The 20656-nt window shown below is 35.8% G+C and overlaps 1 protein-coding gene across 1 annotated transcript; it reads left to right on the top strand.

Moving 5' to 3' along the window:
* Positions 1-4119: 4119 nt before the first annotated feature.
* Positions 4120-18857, top strand: LOC123560535 (uncharacterized). The gene is made up of 2 exons (XM_045352707.2): positions 4120-5136; positions 15793-18857. The coding sequence occupies exons 1-2, from the start codon at positions 4347-4349 to the stop codon at positions 16209-16211; spliced, it is 1209 nt and encodes a 402-aa protein (XP_045208642.1). The 5' UTR covers positions 4120-4346; the 3' UTR covers positions 16212-18857.
* Positions 18858-20656: the final 1799 nt, after the last annotated feature.

The following is a 20656-nucleotide window of genomic DNA, read 5'->3' as shown; positions in this document are numbered from 1 at the left end:
TTGTTTGTTTCAGTGTCAGATGGAAATATATTTTACCCGTGAACACCATAATTTATATTTTCACGAGTGGCGCAGCATTATAGTGTTCACTCGGTGAAATATATAGAGGATATTTGTTTGTTTCAGTGAAATATCAATTTTATTTCATAAGTGAGCATCAAAAACTGATATTTTCACAAGTGGCGTAGCTTTTTGGTGCTCACGAGTGAAATAAAATTGATATTTCACTGACACAAACAAATTTTCTTTTTATTTTATGTGTAAAACTCTTCTTTTGTTGCGTAATTTATAAAATGTCGAAAATCGCAGGAAAGATCAACAGAAAGCATAACACAAATGACGTCATTTTAACAACGTCATCGTCATGATGGTCCCCGGTTTTCATAACGCTCGGTATACAATTAGACTTCAATCGCGACGGAGGACCGGAACTAATTCGGCAAAAACAGTGAAAAATAAAAATGATAATCTACTGTTTAAAAACTGTGGATTATCACTTTTATTTCACTGGAAAACATAAAATAAATCGATCTTACACTGAAACAAATAAATATTCTCTATATTTTTATCTGGTTTTGTGATCACATGTAGCCTATTTGTGAAATCAGTGTGGGTTATGTTGAAAATATTGCTATACAGAGCGTTTAAGAATGTTTCTGTTTTAGAGTTTTGTTTTTGGAAATAATATATCTCCTGTAGCGATTTGTTGCTGAATAAAATTATTGTTTGGAGTCAGATGCGAACGAATTAGATCAGGATGGCGCATCAGAACGACAAACAATAATTTTATTCAAAAGCAAATTACTAAACGAGATGTATTATTTAGATTCTTACACGTTACCAAGGATTATAGTGTGTGTGTGTGGTGCACGCGTTTGCGTGCTGGGGGTTGGTTTTGAGGAGGCTGCGCTTTTGGTGCATGGCATTCCCTGTTTGATATTTTTCTTTGTTTTTATAAAGTACATCCTTGGCGCCATTCATTAAAATTTGCCTTTTTGGCTTGGAGCTACGGCTCCAAGCCTATGTATTGTTTTTTTTTGTACCCAAGTGTGTGTTAGTATGATACGAAAAGCCGGGAAGCTGCCGCAAACCGAGAACCGAGATCATTATATTACGAATTCAGTGATTGATTGCAGCAACAAGTGACCTGTGGCGTAAGCTGCGCAATGCGGCAATTTTGGAAGTTTTCCGATTGCTGTTGCTCTTTTGTTTGTCTATTATTAAAATGGGAGTGTATAGCAATATGAATATAACTATAAAACGTAAGTCTGTACGATAAACTGACAACTTCTCAATTTTGACGTTTACATTATTCATTATTGAGTTTACATTTATCCATTGTAGTAATTGTTAAAAAGATTTAACGGACAGTTGTGAAATTGGTTAGAGAACACCCCCCCCCCCCCCCCCCGAAAGGATGTAACCTGCCAAAAGGACTATTATGGTTGGTTCGATTATTGTTGTAGGGGTGTTATTAAAACAAGTTAAGGAAGTAGCTCTGCAAGGTATATTAAAGCAATATTTTCACAATACGACCGTATTTTGTATATTAGTGTTCGTATTGTAATTACTGGTGAATGCCACGGCAAATCTGGGTTGTTTTTCGTACGTGCACCCTTTTGTAAGGAATAGACCATACCCTTAGAAAAAAATGGCTAAGGACAGTCGGACAGTTCACAGACCATAACCTTTCAGCTTGGTAAATATAGGACCATTTAACCCATAGTCTTTAATAATTGGTCTTACTGAGTAGAGATCCCCTATATTGTTTTTGCGGTCACTGGGTCGAAGTCACAAGGGCCTAGTAAAGAAAATTGGTTTCCGCCCAATATCTAGAACGCTTTGGGCTAGAGTCTTAAAATTTTATATGGAGGTTGGACACCAGTAGTTAAAAACCCAAAACGCCAAGAATTGTTCAATACCCTTGCCTCTAAAGTTAAGACTGGCTTTCCCATGGGAACAGCAGTAGAAAATCGCAATCATGTTTTGCATAGAATCTTATGTAATGACCCCTACCCCCACTCGTCCAGTTATGTAGACTATGCCAAAACCAGCCAAGCCTTTCCTTTTTAAAAGGAAACTTTATTTCCGTTGGTTTCTTTTCCAGCGTGCCGTTATGCCGTTTAATGCTATGACGTAATAATTACGACATTAGAAAAAATGAATTGTATAATTAATAACACAGTTTTATGCCTTCTTTGTTTAATAGGAAAATGAATTGGATCGTGTTAGAATATGTTTTAAACATTACATTGTAGGCTATTACATTTTACCCTTGTTCAAAACTGTACTATTAGTTTTATTAAGGAGTGATACAGGTTACATCGAATCCCTAAACACTGTAAGGATTATGTAATTTGCTTCAAAGTTATATTAATAATATATTAAAATATGAAACATCTCTGTAATCAGTTATCACCATTACAGAATATTCTTCTATCATACTTAGTAATCATAAATGAGGCAATTTCACCTTCTCTCTTTGTTTAGATTCTGATCTAAAAACACCATCTGACTTCAAAAGCGACATCCATGATGTATGTGATTTGATCATGAAACGCCGCATTATGATCAGAGGAATGAATGCGGTCGCGTTATAGCATGTGTAAAAGAACAAGAATCTAATGATGGATTACACGAGGTATACGGAGCTTGTGGAGGTGATCCAGGAGGTCCACCGGGCAATGATTCCTCCAGCGATGACAACAACGGTGAAGGACGCAAAAACAAGGAATACAGGAGCGCACACAATAAAGGAAGAAAGAAAAAAACATGGACTATAGGTATGTTTTCATGATGCCTGAGCAGCTTGGGTGAATTCTGGCAACAGCAAAAAAGCTTGATAAGCTGCGAGGTGTCTTTTAATTAAGGAAAAGGGAAATGTCTAGACAAGACTTAGTACCTAAATTTCATGTTCACAAGTTTCCAAAAGTTGTTCACATTAGAATGCATCAAAACGTTTATACAGCAAATGTTTTGGTCATATTCTTAATGTTAAGCTAGAAGTCTCAAAATTACAATCTGAATCAAAGCAATAGACAAAGATTACTTACCGGATTTGGTCATATTAATTAACGAGTATCATGATTCAAACAGTTTCTTTCATTTATATGCTGACTACCCTCCGTGTTCTGCAAGTTGTCAGAACATTTGCTGTTGAATAACGACTGCATATTTGGGCCTGGATATATCTTCTCGCATCACTGCAAAGGACACATGATTTATCAAATATATATATCCTTTAATTCATATTTTGAATTTGCTAGTTTTCGTTGAAATATCATTTCCCTTTATTTCACTTTCCAGATTAAACTTACTTATTTTGTAATAAGTGAATAGAAGTATGCATTTTCCTTACGTCGATGTGTATAAGTAAACAATAATTTATTCATTTTTTTCTTGAGTACAGAAAAGAGTATTTTGGCATGCAATGTTTTTAAAAAATATACACACAATCATTTTTAAGTTATATGAAATAAAACACTTAGCAAATCGGTGCCAGCTACCTTTAAAAGTGAACATTTTCAATTCAACTGTAATCTACAAAGTTGAACGTTTTCTTGAACACGAGTCCCTTGACATGGAAATACACTTATCATATTATTTTTCACATATTTAAGATAACCTGTCAAAATATCGTTTCTCGTATATTTCGCTTCAGGGTATATATTGAATGAATATACCCGCTGGCAATGCAGATCTTCATGTTAAAACAAAAAGAAATGACCAAAGTATGCTTTATTTCCATGTTCCATGCCACGCAGTCTTTCAAATGTTTCACATAATTAAGTTATTATGGTGGTATATGGTATATTTACTGGGTTTAACTGCAAAAGTGAACAAAACAGTTTAGGCATTTTCTGTGCGTGACATAATCAATATTTAGATGTATGATATAAAAAATCTTGTGATCATTGTGGCTGAAACATTATAAAAATGTACTCTCGTTTTTTCGTTTCTTTTTTTTTTTTTTTTTTTGGATTTTTTGTTTAGTTTTTTTTCTGTTTTTTTCTGTTAAAATTCTAAAGATTTTGTTTTTACTAATGAGAGCCAGAAAGGTTTTTAAAACTTTAAAATGCATCGTTCTTACATTTCTTTATATCCGTTTAGATTCGGCTGCATGGCAGATTTCTTTAGAAGTTGATGGCAATTTTGAAGATCAAGCTGCAAGTTTATTAGAGCAAAGGAAGTTGCCAAATCAAGATGTACTTAATGCGGTATGTGCAAAATATACTCTTTCATCACCCGTTTTGGTACACATTTGTAAAGATATCTGCAGTTATGTAAAAGAGATATCAGAAACTGTTGTCATTGTGTGGGCTGCTAAAACGTACAGAAAAGATAATATGACTTTCGGAAATGAAATCGTATTCGTTGTATTAACTTCGGATAATGAAATCGTAGATGTAAAAGACTTTTCAACATATCAGAGGTGCGTCTTAGAAGTCAAGGCAAAGAAAGAGAACAAAGAAATAAATGAAAAAGAACTACATGCAGATAATCGGCCGTCTCCTGAAGAAATTCAGGATCTCGAAAAATGCTTGAGGGAAAATGCAAAATTACTGATGGAAAGGCATACCAAACTAACTCTAGTTACGGCTGGTTGGTTTAAGGCAAGTGTAGATGAAACAGGTCAGTATTCAGTAAAGAAAGAACTGTGCATTGTACTGTATGTACATGTCAAGGGGTTTCTTCCTTTGAATGAGAAGCCATTTCCTACAAAGCTTGAAAAATATCCTGTTGACGTTCGAGAGGGGATATTTACACTATGTGGGGGGCCTTACGACTACCATAGAAATGTTAAAATGGGATGTGGTATACGTGGTGAGGGACCGGGCACACTTGGGGCATTTGTCGAGTTTGAGAACGATGGAAACTTATACGGTATCACCTGTGCTCATGTAGTATTTGGTAATGAGAAGTTAAAGTGGATACTTGAACATGGATATACAGAAATTAACAGTGATGAACTTGTGTACCAGCCTGTCTCCGATCCTTTCGGTACTGCTGTGGTGGCCTTGTATAAAGAAGGAGGAAACGGAATTCCTGGAATGGAGATTGCATTAATTAAGATCAATCAAGACAGATTGCCTACTGACGGAACCTTTCCTGATGATTCCGAATATGCAGCTGCAGGTAATAAAATGAAATAGTAAACATTGTTTTATTCTACTAGAATTCAAATAACTTTCATGCTTATTTCATATATATATACTTCCATTATATCATATGCATTCACTTATGCATGCAGAGTGGGAGATGTTACAAACAGAAAATACATAAACACATTTTTTGGATTGCAATTCTTGAGAAGTAACGCATTTTTAATTTCCCCTAAAAAATTTCGCATTAATAAGCTGTAATTTTGCTCTTGTCAAAATCCTTTTGCGTATAATTTCTCTTACTTAGTCCGGTCTAGAAGCTACACTATTTTATAACTGATATCATTTTATTTCAACCCTTTCAAATCAGCGATTCACATTTGTCTAGCATGACTGACCGATATATTGCCGCTTTGGTTACAATATACAAAATTCCTTGTTGGAATATACAACAATTTTTCTTACGGACCTCCGTGTTCAACTGTTGACCGATGAAATATTCGCGTAGAATCCAACGTCAGTAGTCTCTTGATGCGAATTAAAGTTTCTGTACACGTTTCAGGGTTTAAGGGTTTAATTTGGGTTTACCTTTGCGCCAACAAATTTGCCAGTTAAAAAAAATGTTTGTATGAATCTTGTCTATATGTCTATTCATTTTAGGAGAGATAAGTTAGCACTATATAGCTGATAAATACTAAACCAAAAGTAAACATACAAAGGTCTAGTCGCATGAAGTCTAAATATAAAAAGTCCTTATCTTTCGCCCTGTTCTCTACTTCATTTATGTATGTATTATAGCATGCAATGAAAATATGCATATCCCTGTCACAAATTGACATACGGGCCTTATTTTATATGTATTGTAAATGCAGGTATTGCATCATCTGTTTGTAAATTTTTGAGTTATTGAGGTAAATGTCAGATTTCACGCATGAAATACCTCTTATATTTTTCTGTATTTCATAACATAAATTTCCATGTAAATTTCATTAAATTCTGTTCAGTAATAAGAAAGTTGATATTTTATAAACTTCAGTAATTTATGTTTTTATCCCCAAAACCACTATAATGGGCCTCAAATTGTCAATTTAAATTCGCGCCAAAGTAGTTAGATTTCCCGGCTATATCGTGAATCCCGTGAAAATGACAATAGTCATAGCTCACGGCTTAGCCGTGAATCCCATGAAAATTTAGTATTTGGCGGGACATTATCCTTTAAATAGACTGGACTAGATATGCCTTGCGCACACCACCTTACGACTTTATAGACGAATCTATGTCTGAATTATTTTCTTGCTAGAAATTTATGCTCGATCGAGCTTCTTCCGCCAGACGATTTTCCTGGTGATGTCATAACCCGGAAGTACAATGCCCGAGGTTCACTTGTCTTCACTCGCCTGGATGTGATATTCCCAGCGCAGAGCTTTCGTCCCATGGTTGTGCCGTAAACCGCAAAGACGATGTTTTTTGTTATCCTCTGAAGTCAGCTCAGGGATGCAATCACCTACCCCCATAGGAGCAAAAACGGAATAAACGTATTCACGGTTTAAAGGGACTTATTTTGAATTTAGAAGCTATGTTTTGTTTGTGCTACTTAAAGTTCACAATTACATTAAAGACCTGTGTCACGTCAGATTAGAATGGAAGTATAAGAACTTTTGTTCTAGAGATACTAAACTTTCTTTTTTTTCTTTCTTATAATCAGTTTTTTTTTTTTTCTCATATCTTTCATTGTTAATAATCATCTTTATGTAAATAAATTTGTAAATATTGTAAAGGGTGTTGATTTGTTCTGATGGTTACTGTCGCCGGTACGGCCTTTCCTGTCACAATGGTGCCCGGGAAGTGGGATTGGCGACCATCACAGTAGCTATTCGAACATTTTTAAACCCACCCATTTAACTGCAGCAATAATTTGTAAAGATTCCTTGTTTTGTTTTATTGTTACCATATAATAGTTTTATTCATTTTTCAGAGTGACGTCTTACCTCAGACAAGACAAGGACAGATCCGTAGCTTCAGCAAACCAGCTTTTGTGGCACAGACAAATAGACAGTTGTATACGACACTTGGATTCTGGGGTGAGTTCGTTTCCTTTTATTTTTCTTTTGGGTTTTGATGTCACTCTATGATTAAGCCATCATATATCTGTGCTGAGAGTGATCGCCCTTGACAAGGAGAGTTATCCTACTCACTCTTAATTGTGCGTCGCCCACTTCCCCCAGTGATCCTATTTTGTATTAGTGTACTGTATACATCCCAGATACAGTATTTTTTTAAATTTGTGTGTTTTAGCAAGCTTGTTACTTGCATATACTTTTAACCTACTCTTATGTTTTAGTGCTACACAGTTGTGTTATACCTATACTTTATCTTGGGATAAAACACTTTGATTTATATTTTTTTTTATTTGTACACTAAAGTGTTAACACTAGTTACAGTTGATTGATATTTGATAAGGCTAGGGAAATTGTTGCACCCTTACTGTCAATGTACTTTGTGCTTGTTGCTGTGCAACCTTGATTGACACATAGTATGTTGCGCAACTTAGTGTATTATTATTTTAGTGAGGACGTTTTGTTAGTATATACGTAGTGTATAGAAACTTTGTTTTGGCTTCAGTGGTAACTGTTAGAGCCTTAGTGTAAACTAGTGTAGTCTAGTTTTCCCCTCACGTTTGTTTATTTAGTGTCTCAGGTTGTTATTAGTAGCTGTAGTGCGTAGTGTTATTAGTGTTAACGTAGTGTAATCAGACTAGTTTTAGTAGGTTGACGAAGGTAGGAAAGGAGTTAGGTTATGAAGGGATGATTTACGTAACTTTGTTAAGGAAGAGCAGGTAGGGAACGTGAGGAAAGACATAGTAGATTAGAGGCAGAGAAAGATAGATTAGAGGCAGAAAAATTTAAAGAGCAGAGCAGAGAAAGATAGGTTAGAAGCAGAGAAAGATAGATTAGGTTAGAAGCTAGGTTGCAGAAAGAAAAGATAGAATATGAAAAAAAAAGTAGTTTAGAAGCAGAGAGATTAAGAGTAGAAACAGAGAGAGAAAGAGAGAAGGGAAAAGGTTAGAAGCAGATAGGGAAAGATTAGAGTTAGAAGTTAGGTTGCAGAAGGAAAAAAGATAGAATATGAACGCGTAGTAGCTTTAGAGGCGGGAAAAGGGAAAAGTTAGAGTTAGAACGTAATTTAAAAACTAGATAAGTTAGAAATGGAAAAGGAGAAGTTAATGTTAGCTAGGAAGTTAGAAACAGAAAAGGAGGAAGCAGAAAGTAGGAAATTAGAAACAGAGCATAAGTTTAAGACAGACTTAGAAAAGATGAGTAAGAAAAAGGAAAAGGTTAAGAGTCTCCCTTTGATGAGAAAATTGATTCCATGGATGCGTATTGAATGTGTACGAAACGTACGCTGTGCGCAGGTTTGGGATAAAGAGATATGGTCACTTAACTTACCGTTCCTTTAAAGGGTACGGCAAGAGAGGTTTTTGATAGGCTTCCGTGGAAGATAGGAAGGATTATGATAAACTGAAAGCCGTTTTGCTACGTCAGTTCGAAACTCACGGGACGATGGCTATAAGAAAAAGTTTAGAACTGAGAGGCCTCGGGATAATGAGAAACCTTTGTGATGTTTTAGCCAAAATAAGTAGATATTTAGATGGTTGGCTTAGATTGAGTAGGTAGAAAAAAACGTACGAAGGATTGTTAGATTTTATTCTTAGGGACCAATTTTTAGATGTCTGTAATAGAGAACTATACCAGAATTTGAGTAGTAAGAGGTTAGTTAAAGCAGGGATGTAGCAGAAGATGCAGATTTGTTTGCAAAGGGACTCGTGGAGGTCCCAAGTTGTCGTGAATCGAACCAATAAGGACCGGAGCTATAACCATATGAAACACCCAGAGACAGTATCCTAGTAGTCGAATGTAGGCATAGTAATAGAGGTAGTAGCAATGTTGCTAATAGAGGTAGAGGTTTTCAACCTTTGGTGTACTGAAGTGTTATAAGTGTGGTCGAATAGGGCATAGTTCATATTACTGTAGGAGTGGAAAGTATGGCGGGTAATAGTGCAAATGCAGCAGCGAGTTAGAAGTAGAGCAGGAACAGGAAAGTAGTAAAGGGGAGAATAAAAAATAGTAAGGAAAATAGAAATAGAGGTAGAGGCCGTGACCGATCTGGGAAAGTAGAGGTAGGGGAAGAAATAGAGATAGAGATAGGGTAAGTCAAGTAGGTCAGAGAGTGGAAATAGCATTATAGAACTAAGTGATGTTGGGAGTTAGGTATGCTTAGTGTAAGTACATGTCCTAACAAAACCCGGTACTTGTAATGGTAGGGATGTAATCGCTATGCGGGATACAGGTTGTAATGTGTGATAGTGAACGGGACTGTAGAAGAAAGTCAGTTTTTAGAGAAAACCGTAGATGTAAGTACATAGATGGGAGGAACATAGGCTAGATGTAGCTAGATAGATATAAATTTCCGATTTCAAGGGTACAGTAGAGGCGTTGGTTGTGATAATCCTCCCAAGATGTTATAATTGGTAATGTAGAGGGAGCTGTAGAACCTCAGTTTAGAGCTTAGCGTCGCAGTAGAAACTAGGGGCAAGCCAAAGTTAAGAAGCCCAAATAAAGCTTAAAGTTCCGTCTCAGATTTTAGATGTATTAGAGAGGAATTCTTAGAAAAGCAACAGAAAGATAGCATTTAGATTTTTGTAGAAAGAAGGCTGAGGAAGGTACGATTAAGCAGTGTAGAGGTAAAGGTTCAGTTAGGTTTGAGATAAGGAATAGATTGTTATATAGAGGAGTATACTGCCCAGAAATTTTGACCCAAAAGTAGACAGTTGATTGTACCTAAATGTCTTAGAGAAACTGTGATGAAAGTTGCACATGATTCGTTTCTGTCAGGCCATTTAGGTAAGGAAAACTAGTGATAGGGTATTAGGCGAATTTATGGGCCCGGAGTAATGGCAGAGGTTAGGAGGTACTGTCAGAGTAGTATTGTCAACGTACTATAGCTAAGGGGAGAGTAAGTAAAGTTCCGTTAGGAAAAATGCCTTTGATTGATACTCCGTTTAAAAGAGTTGCCGTCGATATCGTTGGTCCGATCGAACCTATGACTGATAGGAAAAACAGGAACATTTTGACTATGGTAGATTATGCTTTCTAGATATCCAGAAGCTATAGCACTACCTAGTATTGAAACTGAGAGAGTAGCAGAGGCATTTGTAGATATGTACAGTAGATTAGGAGTTTCCAGAGGGAAAAGCATACCGATTGTGGATCGCAGTTTTGTCAGACCTTATGGCAGAAATTAGTAGGTTTTTGTCATTAAGGCAGTTAACTACAAACCGTATCACCCTATGTGTAATGGTTTAGTAGAGAAGTTTAACGGTAGTTTAAAACAGATGTTGAAGCGTATGTGTAGTGAGAGACCTAGAGATTGGGATAGGTATTTGAATGCTATGTTGTTTGCTTACCGTGAAGTTCCCCAAGAAAGTTTGGGATTTTCTCCCTTTGAGTTTACTTTAGGCAGAACAATCCGTGGACCCATAACTGTGCTAAGAGAGTTATGGGTGGTAAGAGGAGAATGATGAGGTTAAAACCACTTACCAGTATGTTATGGATTGCAAGAAAAGTTGGAGGATACGGTGTAAGATAGCCCCAGCAACAGTTAGCAAAAAGTAGTGCTAGATACAAGAAGTATTACATAGGAAGGCTAGAGATAGGAGGTTTAAGGCAGGTAGTAAGGTACTTGATTGTTACCTACGAAACAGAATAAGTTGTTGTTACATTGGAAGGTCCTTACGTAGTAGTAGAGGTAGTAAAAAAGACTAGATTACAGGATAGATGTAGACGGAAAGTTGAAAACGTTTCATGCAAACATGCTGAAACAGTACTGTGAAAGGAAGGATGATAGTAAGTCTATACCAGATAAGGGTATTTTAAGTAAGGTTGGAGCAGCTATTGTAGAGGAGGATCAGAGAGATTATGACAGATTAGATCCGAATGAAAGTAGTGATGAGTTTTCGAGTAGAGTAGAAAAGGATATAGTTTTGTGTCCTATAAAGCAGGGTACAGAAACGTAAAAAAAATGTAGAGGTAAATCCAGAGTACCGAGCATGTAAACAGGAAGTAGTAGATTTTTTAGACAATTTCTCAAAGGTATTGACAGATATATATTTTGTATGCGTACTTCTAGTGAGACTTTTTAAGTTTATCCCAAATTTTGCAGCCATTGCAGTTCCGCTCACAGATTTGACGAAAAAGGGTCAGCCAAATCTTGTAGAGTGGGGTGAAAGTCAAGAAAAGGCTTTTCAGACTTTGAAGGCTAAACTTAATGGGTCCGCCTATTTTGAAGTTGCCAGATTTAGATCAGACTTTTATATTGAGAGTAGATGCTTTCAGATGTAGGTTTAGGGTCAGTATTGCTTCAGGAAAATTTATGGAGAGAAATTACCTGTAAACGTATGCTAGTAGAAAATTGCTACCTAGGGAGCAAAAGTACTCAGTGATAGAGAAGGAGTGTTTAGCGATAGTATGGGCAGTAGCTAAGTTTCACCCGGTATTGTTCGGGAAAGACTTTTTTTAGAGACAGATCACAGCCTCACTTATTTGAAATAAAGGGGAAACTTAGCAATTCCAGGCTGATGAGATGGGCATTGGCATTGCAGCCATATAGGATCAGTATTAGAGCAATTCCTGGTAGAGAAAATGTAGGCGCAGAAATTTTTTGAGTAGAGTGTAGACAGGTGGCTATATTATATGGTGTACAGATGTGACATGTGTGTTTTCTTTTTGTGTTTGCTATTTCAGTATGTCATTTTGCCCTTTTAATTAGAAAAATTAAATTTCTTTTTAAGGGGGGGCGTGTGTCACAAATTTACATACGGGCCCTTTTTTTATATGTATTGTAAATGCAGGTATTGCATCATCTGTTTGTAAATTTTTTGAGTTATTGAGGTAAATGTCAGATTTCACGCATGAAATACCTCTTATATTTTTCTGTATTTCATAACAAATTTCCATGTAAATTTCATTAAATTCTGTTCAGTAATAAGAAAGTTGATATTTTATAAACTTCAGTAATTTATGTTTTTATCCCCAAAACCATATAATGGGCCTCAAATTGTCAATTTAAATTCGCGCCAAAGTAGTATAGATTTCCGGCTATATCGTGAAACCCTGAAAATGACAATAGTCATAGCTCACGGCTTAGCGTGAATCCCATGAAATTTATTATTTGGCGGGACATTATCCTTAAATTTGACTGGACTAGATATGCCTTGCCCCACACCACCTTACGACTTTATAGACGAATCTATGTCTGAATTATTTTCTTGCTAGAAATTTATGCTCGATCGAAACTTCTTCCGCCAGACGATTTTCCTGGTGATGTCAAACCCGGAAGTACAATGCCCGAGGTTCAAATTGTCTTCACTCGCCTGGATGTGATATTCCCAGCGCAGAGCTTTCGTCCATGGTTGGCCGTAAACCGCAAAGACGATGATTTTTGTTATCCTCTGAAGTCAGTCAGGGATGCAATCACCTACCACCCTAGGGAGCCAATACGGAATCAACGTATTCACGGTTTAAGGGACTGTATTTTGAATTAGAAGCTATGTTTTGTTGTGCTACTTAAAGTTCACAATTACATTAAAGACCTGTGTACGTCAGATTAGAATGGAAGTATAAGAACTTTTGTATCTAGAGATACTGAACTTTCTTTTTTTTTTCTTTCTTATAATCAGTTTCTTTTTTTTTTTTTCATATCTATTTATTGTTAATAATCATCTTATGTAAATAAATTTGTAAATATTGTAAAGGGTGTTGATTTGTTCTGATGGTTACTGTCGCCGGTACGGCCTTTCCTGTCACAATCCCATCCCCCGCTAATAAAAAATGTAGGCGTAAGAACTTAAGCTCAAGAACACAGTGATTGAATGAAGCGAACGGGGTTAATTTAGTGGGATTTGGTAATAATACATGAAAGCTAACATCCATTTTGTATTTTCGAATAGGTACTGCTCCAAATATACTGCTGAACGTGTACAGAACCGTACAAGTGCCCCTTTTGACTGACACTTTATTTCCTTATGCTAATGGTTTGACATTGCAAAACTAAGCTTTTAACGTAACTTAATTGTTAAGAAAACTGAAAATGTTATGTCTAGATGATGATATAACCAGTAGAAAGGGCACTAGACTGAGAGGAAATTAATGGCGTGATGAGTGTGGGTACATGTGTGAGTGTGTGTTGTGGGTATAAATACCACAAAACAATGACAAGCAAATGCAAGATACAAGAAAAGGTTTTAAAAATATTGTTTTTTTTTTAGTTCAAATACCTTATTGTGATATGTGGAGATGGTATTTACTAAAGAAGGTTTATGAGGAACAGAAAAGATGTCATTATAAGTGAAAGAAAAACTACAAGGCAGTCTGAAAGACAGCTATATCCCCGCCATTGTTATGGGCAGTGAAAGGGTTTATGGTAGTGAGCGGAACCATTAAACAATCCAGTTGTGACCTTGACCTTAAGCTAACAAGGCTGACTCATAATTTCTGCTCATTGATTAATTTACCTAAGTTTCATGAAAATCCTTCAAGAGGTTTAGGAGATACAGAGCGGACACAAAATGGAAGGCTAAAACCTTTGACTTGAGCTAACATGGCTGACTCGTGAATTTTGCACATCGTCTTGATGTGGTGATCACTTGACCCAAGTCTCATGATTATGCTACAATGGGTTAAGGAGATATAGAGCGGACACAAAATTGAAGGTTCGAACCTTTGACCTCGAGTTGTGACTTCGACCTTGAGCCAACATGGCTGACTCATATGTTCTGCACATCCTCTTGATAAGGTGATCATTTGATATTTCATGATTATCCTCCAAGGGATTTAGGAGATACAGAACGGACATGAAATGGAAGGCTCAATACTTTATCTTGAGCTGTTACCTTGACATTGAGCTGACATAGCTGACTTATTGGTTCTGCACATCGTCTTGATAATGTTATCATTTGACCAAAGTTTCATGAAAACCCTTCAAGGGGTTTAGGAGCTACAGAGCGGGAACGAAATGTTACGAACAGAAGGACAAAAGGACGGACGGACGGACGAAAACCATTCCTATAACCCCCACCACTCGTGGCGGGGGATTAAAAGGAGACCTTCTTTAGGCAAACATGATATTATTAACATTTTTTAAAACTCTTTGCTATCGCTACGAACATACACACTTTTCAAACGGTTACACTTGACAGATATTTTACGTCATCATTAGGTCAAGCCGTTCAGTTGTCCTTCAAAATCAAAAATACACGACTTCCATTCAAGATATCAGTAATTTCGGGGATGTTACCAAAATGCTTTTAAATAAACACTACGAGCTATCTACATACGACTTTTTGTCAGGTCTATATTAATCTTTATACTGATTTACCATAAAACTTTAAAAAAAACCGGTAGCTATTATTGAGAAAACGTTCGCAAGTGAAAATGCGTATTTTGGCATGTTATGTACAATGTTTTTATATCCCTAACTGGTATTACATATCTGCATAAAACCATGTACAGTGTTGTTATACTTATAACTGTTGTCACATATCTGATGTATGATGTTATAGCTTTAGCTGGTGTTACATATATGTAACAACTCATGTACAATGTTATTATACATATAACTGGTGTTACATATCTGTGACAACCCATGTACAATGTTGTTATAGCTATAACTGGTGTTAAATATATGTAGCAACGCATGTACAATTTATATTCATCATTTTATTTGGTCGTTTGAAAAGTAGTTCAGACACTTTATCCATTTTGAAGTATTTCTCTGACTGTTCAACGGCACTTCACAGCAAATTGGTTAAAACAAAAGGTTGCTGTCATCAAATGTAATATCTATATGTAAAAAAATATAAAATACCTTATTTATCGTTGCAAACAATATATTTCAGTAACTAGTGACTATTAAAAATAGGTTTACTTTACTAGAATTCGAGTCGCACTACAGAAACAACAGCTTTTAGACCTTGCTGTCATAGATGATAAAGTACGCCAAGAAATGTAACTCTGATACGCCGCACATTCTCAGAATTATGATCCTTTTGTGTACTTTAAAACTTTGAATATCTCTGTTAAAATTTTGTTTATTAAGTCTAATTTTTTGTATTATGTAAGAGTTACAGCTTTGAAACTTTGCAGTCTTGTTTATCATGAATTGGTTAGTATGTTAGCCAATAACCATTTAACTCTCACTTGCATTTCGTCGGAAATATGGCCCTTTATGTACTTGGAAAATTCAAAGTCTGTAGACGTGTTTATTATCTTTAGATTGGTAAGTGGGTGAAGAACTATAACTCTGCTTTTCATACTGTCAGGATTATGACCCCATTTAACTTTCTTGGTTAGTTTTTTTCTGTTAATTTTTATTTTTAATACTAAAGCTGTAAAACATTGATCAGTAGGTGAATAAGAAGGTCAAGACCCGTAATCCTGTTCGTGCATATTGCCCTGCGTTAGGAACTAACAGGCGAGCGTTGGCATCCGCATGTTCAATATGATGCTGTTGCCCCTCTCTATTAGTGTAGAATGTATTTGGATATATTAACGGAGTAGATATACAGGGCATATTCTGGGCGCAGATATCAAATCAGTTGACAATTCATGTTTTAAACTCAGCTTTTTTATTACAGGATTTGGACCAGACAGACCATTTGTGTTTTGTTCCGGAAAAGTTTGGGAGTCAGAAAGCCGTCTCCAATATCCTGTAGTATATAAATATGGATGTGAAAGCAAACTTACAACAGGGATATGTCGAGTTAATGGTGCATCAGTTCGAACACATGTATTTAAGGCCAATATTCTAGGTTCTGAGTTAGTTCTGCACGACCAAATAGAAATACAGTCTTTGGGAGCATGTCCGTTTGCTAAGCTTGGCGACTCGGGTGCACTCATTTTCACAAATGAGCAAATTCCAGGTGAGCTTTCAGCATTAGGAATATTCGAAGGACAAATGGAAAATGTATTTACAGCTACACCTATCTGCGCTGTGTTGGGTGAACTCAGACGAATTACTAACAAACACTGTATGCTGAAAACCTACCATTCATAATATGGGGATCTTCGCTTAGGTGCGGGTCTTTCAGAACAGGTTTCTTCGCTTGCTGCAAATGTTACTGATTTACGAGAACAGTTTGAAGAAAATTGGCCGAGGTCTTGCACAAGATTTAGCCACCCACAAAAGAGAAATAAAAGATGAACTACAAAAGCAAACTGCGGCGAAGAACAAAAACGGCAGAGAGAGGAACATAAAAAAACAAAGTCAGGAAATCAAAGAACAACAAAAGGGGCTAAGTGAAGAGCAGAAATAACAAACTCAGAAAATCAAAGTACACAATTTCTAAATATGTTATAGAGAAAAAAGTCATCGTAAGGTATGCTTGAAACATGGCTAAACATGAAGTAAATGAACTCTATAAATATGTACTAAATAAAAAAACGCTGACGCCAACGTTCTTAAAGAGGCAGTGGGGATCTAGGTAGACTGAACTACTAGTAATATCTGTAATGTGTTTACGAGTCGGATAGAAATATCCGTCCCGAGTATTAGGCGGTGACGAGTCTAGCCGAGTTACTGCCCATGCGCAGGTGGCCGAGGGGCGGAAATTTCTATCCCGATTCGTAAATACATGGTGGATATATTTCTTGCATATAAGCTTTTTACTGTGACAGATTTTATTTTTTCCTCATAGCCAATTTAACAATGAATGAATTACGCAAAGGACGGGAAATTAACGTCTGTAAGCAAACGTGATGTCATGACGTTTCAGTGACGCACACTTACAAAGTTCCATTTTAGTTTTATCGTTTGTAGCGTAACGTTATGTTTTACCGTAAAATAGACTAAGTTAATAATCTGTAATTACAGTATGTTCATTTTTCCTCATAATGACATTGATATTTTCTCAGAAAACCATTTTCTCTATCAGCTCATCTCAACAGACTGCTATATATCACCTGGTGAAGAGCGCCAATAGCCACTGACACTAAACTGACCAGCAACAAGATTAATTGAACTTTTTCAAATTACTTGATACCGATGTTTAATTTTTCTCTAGAATTCAAAGAAAGTAAAGCCTTTACCACATTCAAATTCCCAGCAGAAGTCTGTTTAAGCATTTAAAGTTGCTGAATAGCGGATGCTGAACTTTTTATAACATTCACAAGCTTTAAAATGTTTTTAGATGTTTACTTTATTGTAGGCAATATGACAGGAGTTTATCTTTTTATTACAACATCATTAAATCGCCAGTATGTATATACTTCTGATAGGCCCCTGGAAAGAACCTCCATGCACACTGGGCATAACAATCATGGTTTTAAACTACTTGATTTATGCAAATCCATTTTATTGCGTTTTGCTAACGGTAGATTAGATAAGCAATCTGACTAAAGTACTTGATCTTCTAAACGAAGATCTGAGAACGACCCATTCACATTCGTCTTCTGTATATTTTGGATTTCCAATATTGCTATTTTTATTTTCGCAAATCTATTTTTGTTTGAACCAACCAGACAACTTGTTCCAATGTCAAAGAGTAAGAAAAATTTGCAGATAATCCAGGGCTCGAACCCGGGACCTCTCATTTACAAAGCAAGTGCCCTACCGACTGAGCTAACCGGCTATCTGACATCTTTTGACATAAAAATTGTTGATATCAAAATCCACGGCTTTTAAAGCTTGCAGGATATTGTAAGGTAGCTTTTGATTGGCTAGCGGAAGGGTTGTCAGAACGAGGCCATGAATAGCTCGTTGTCAGATCCTATGCGTAGCGTAATAGGAGATGTACTTTAGTCAGATTGATTAGATAAGGATCATTGTGTGGGTAATTACACATATACAAGCGCTATGGGTTCGAGTGTGATAGATTATCTTTTGTGCACCTGTATTATTTTCTATTTTGTGTAATACTTTAGGTAATCGCTTTTTGTCAATTACGAAATCTTGCACTTACGTCAATCACGCGTTCTTATCCCGCTTACTGTATTTGCCCCGCCTTTTACGCTTTATTATACGACGCATCACGAACAAAATATATTATGCGGATTTTGAAATGTTATAATGCCACTTGTGTATGAATGCTAATAATATAATAATGATAACATTGTTTTGCAAATATGTATTGTTTTTCTTAAATTATAACTTAGATATTTATTGTATTTTTATAATAAAAAATAATAATTGTGTTTTATATATGTCTAATTTTACGTTGACTTGTACTCTATGTATGATTAGGCCGAATAGCTATATTTTTCTTTAATTAGGCCTAAAAAATCTTTGTTTCTAGTAACATACTCAAAAAAGGGTAGGTGGGTCGAATTATTTTTCTTAAAGATTGTTTTAAAGAAGCTTTTCGGATATTTTTGTGTCAAAATATTAATGAAAATAAGGGAGTTATGCCCTGAGAGCAACAGTAAGTTGATTTCTAGCATCACTTACCATGTTTAAATCATAGAAAGTGCAGTTTTGCAAATTAAAAAAGAAATGTTGATAAAAACTTTTAATGTCAGGCCAAAAATTTAGGGTTGGTCGGGATAATGGAAACAAACATTTTACGCCTTACTGTATCAGATATGGTCTGTAGTTTGGAATAAAAAATGTTCTGTTGTTTATTTCTGTATTCTATGCATTCGAAAAGTAATTGTTTATTGTTTAGATATGATTTGACACTATCCAAAATTATATTATGTAACTATATATCGTAAGTATGTTAATAAAAGTCTTTACACATTATGTTTTAGAAAACAATGAATTAGTTTACGGCGACTTAAACTTTTTTTGTATAATAACTATCACGACATTGTGCGTTTTTTTCTGGGTAGGCCGCTGTAATTATGCAATAACCTTAATCTGCAAAACACTTCTATAGAAACGTATTTTCAACTTCGTTGTGATATCGTTTAATGTTAGAACTGGTTCTGCTTTCCACAGATTGTAAACCTAATAGGATAAGATAAGCACTTTGCACACTAATACGTTGTTTGAAAAGTTTCAATATTCGCTTTAAATATCGTTACAATAGTGGCAGTCAACCACAGATTCTGATTTGCTTGTATTACTCAATTTTCAAATGCATCTCTTTCCTTTTTTACAAGTATCTCTATTACTATAGATAGGTCCGTTTGCGTTTAAAAGCCATTTCGGAAGATGGTAAAAAAACAGTGAAAAACAGTGAAAATTCGTTGAAACATCAGTCACACTGCTACAACTATTGATTCCGATTTCAATTTAAGCCGAGTCCAAATTATGATGAAGTTGTTCGTAATCAACAAAGAATAGAATATTTTTGACTTATCCATGGACTTGTAACATTTTCCGTCAACATTAACCCGTATTGCTAAATTTTTGGAAAGTATAAAATTTGGGGCTTTACTGTAAAGCCATTTCCATCAGAGTCAACCACGGATTCCGAAACAAATACTAGTCTAAATTAAAGAATGACATCTGAAAACAACAATAACAACAACAACAAAAGATCAATAGTGTTCAAATATCCCATAGGTGAACAAAATATTTTTACACAAATGTTAAAGCTTATCTCTGGACACTGTACACGTTTACTTTACTCTACAGATTTTCTAAATATGTTAACCGCGGACTCCGAAATAAAAAAGAAATCTATAGTCCAAATTAGTGTAACTTTAAAATTTTACTTTGCTTTATTCCTACTTCCTTCATCGTCCGCCACGAATCCGAAATCAAATTTTAGTCCCGATAATGAAAGACTGACGCATTAAAAAAACAACAACAATTGTCTGTAAACACGCCGCCGTTAATAGGTCAACAGAATACATTTACATGCACGTTGAAAGTCATTTCTGGAAAGTGTACAGTAATGTAAGATTATTTCACTGGTTGTAGGTGCAGATGGGAATTTCCGGTCCCGAGGGTAACTGTTTAGGCGGAACGAGGCTCCAGCAGAGTTACCGCCTAAACAGTTACCCGATGGAGCCTCGTTACCGCCTAAACAGTTACTCGTAAGCCGGATATTCCCATCTGCACCTATAACCAGTGACAGAATCTTTTTCTTGCATACCGATATCAAAATAATAATAAAAATAAAGTCAATCGGACGGCTTTCTAGAACTATTTCTTATGGCAGTGTTTTTAAACAAAGCGCGGGAAAGCGACGTTTCAAAGACAAATAACAATGTTTAGTTCCAGTTTTGTTTTATCAGTTGCAGTAAAACGTTATGAATTTTTGATACAATAACGCGTTTTAAATCGAGAAATATACTATCAGGAACAAAGAGAAACTATCAATGTATTGGATTTTATTCCGTTTTTTTTTTAATAAAATATAAATAACTACATAAATCTTCTACATATGTAGTTCGAAAAAAACGTCATTTAAAGCACGAGAGTCATCCTACACCCCGGGGTGTAAGATTGATTTTTCCAGTACCGGTAAAAATACCGGAAATCCCCATCTGGTATGCAAGTAAGCTAGTTCCGTCTGAGTGTCAACCACGAAATCCGAAAACAAACAGTAGTCC

This window comes from Mercenaria mercenaria, unplaced genomic scaffold, assembly GCF_021730395.1.
Source record: "Mercenaria mercenaria strain notata unplaced genomic scaffold, MADL_Memer_1 contig_3054, whole genome shotgun sequence".
Lineage (NCBI taxonomy): Eukaryota > Metazoa > Mollusca > Bivalvia > Venerida > Veneridae > Mercenaria > Mercenaria mercenaria.
The sequence above is the reverse complement of the archived record's forward strand: the minus strand, read 5'-3'. Positions and strand labels throughout refer to the sequence as shown.

Bases quoted from the DNA above. Each gene is read 5' to 3' on its own strand.
- LOC123560535 (XM_045352707.2), top strand. From the start codon at position 4,347: ATGACTTTCGGAAATGAAATCGTATTCGTTGTATTAACTTCGGATAAT. The intron at 5,137-15,792 runs GTAATAAAATGA...TTTTTATTACAG, and splicing joins TTCCGAATATGCAGCTGCAG to GATTTGGACCAGACAGACCA.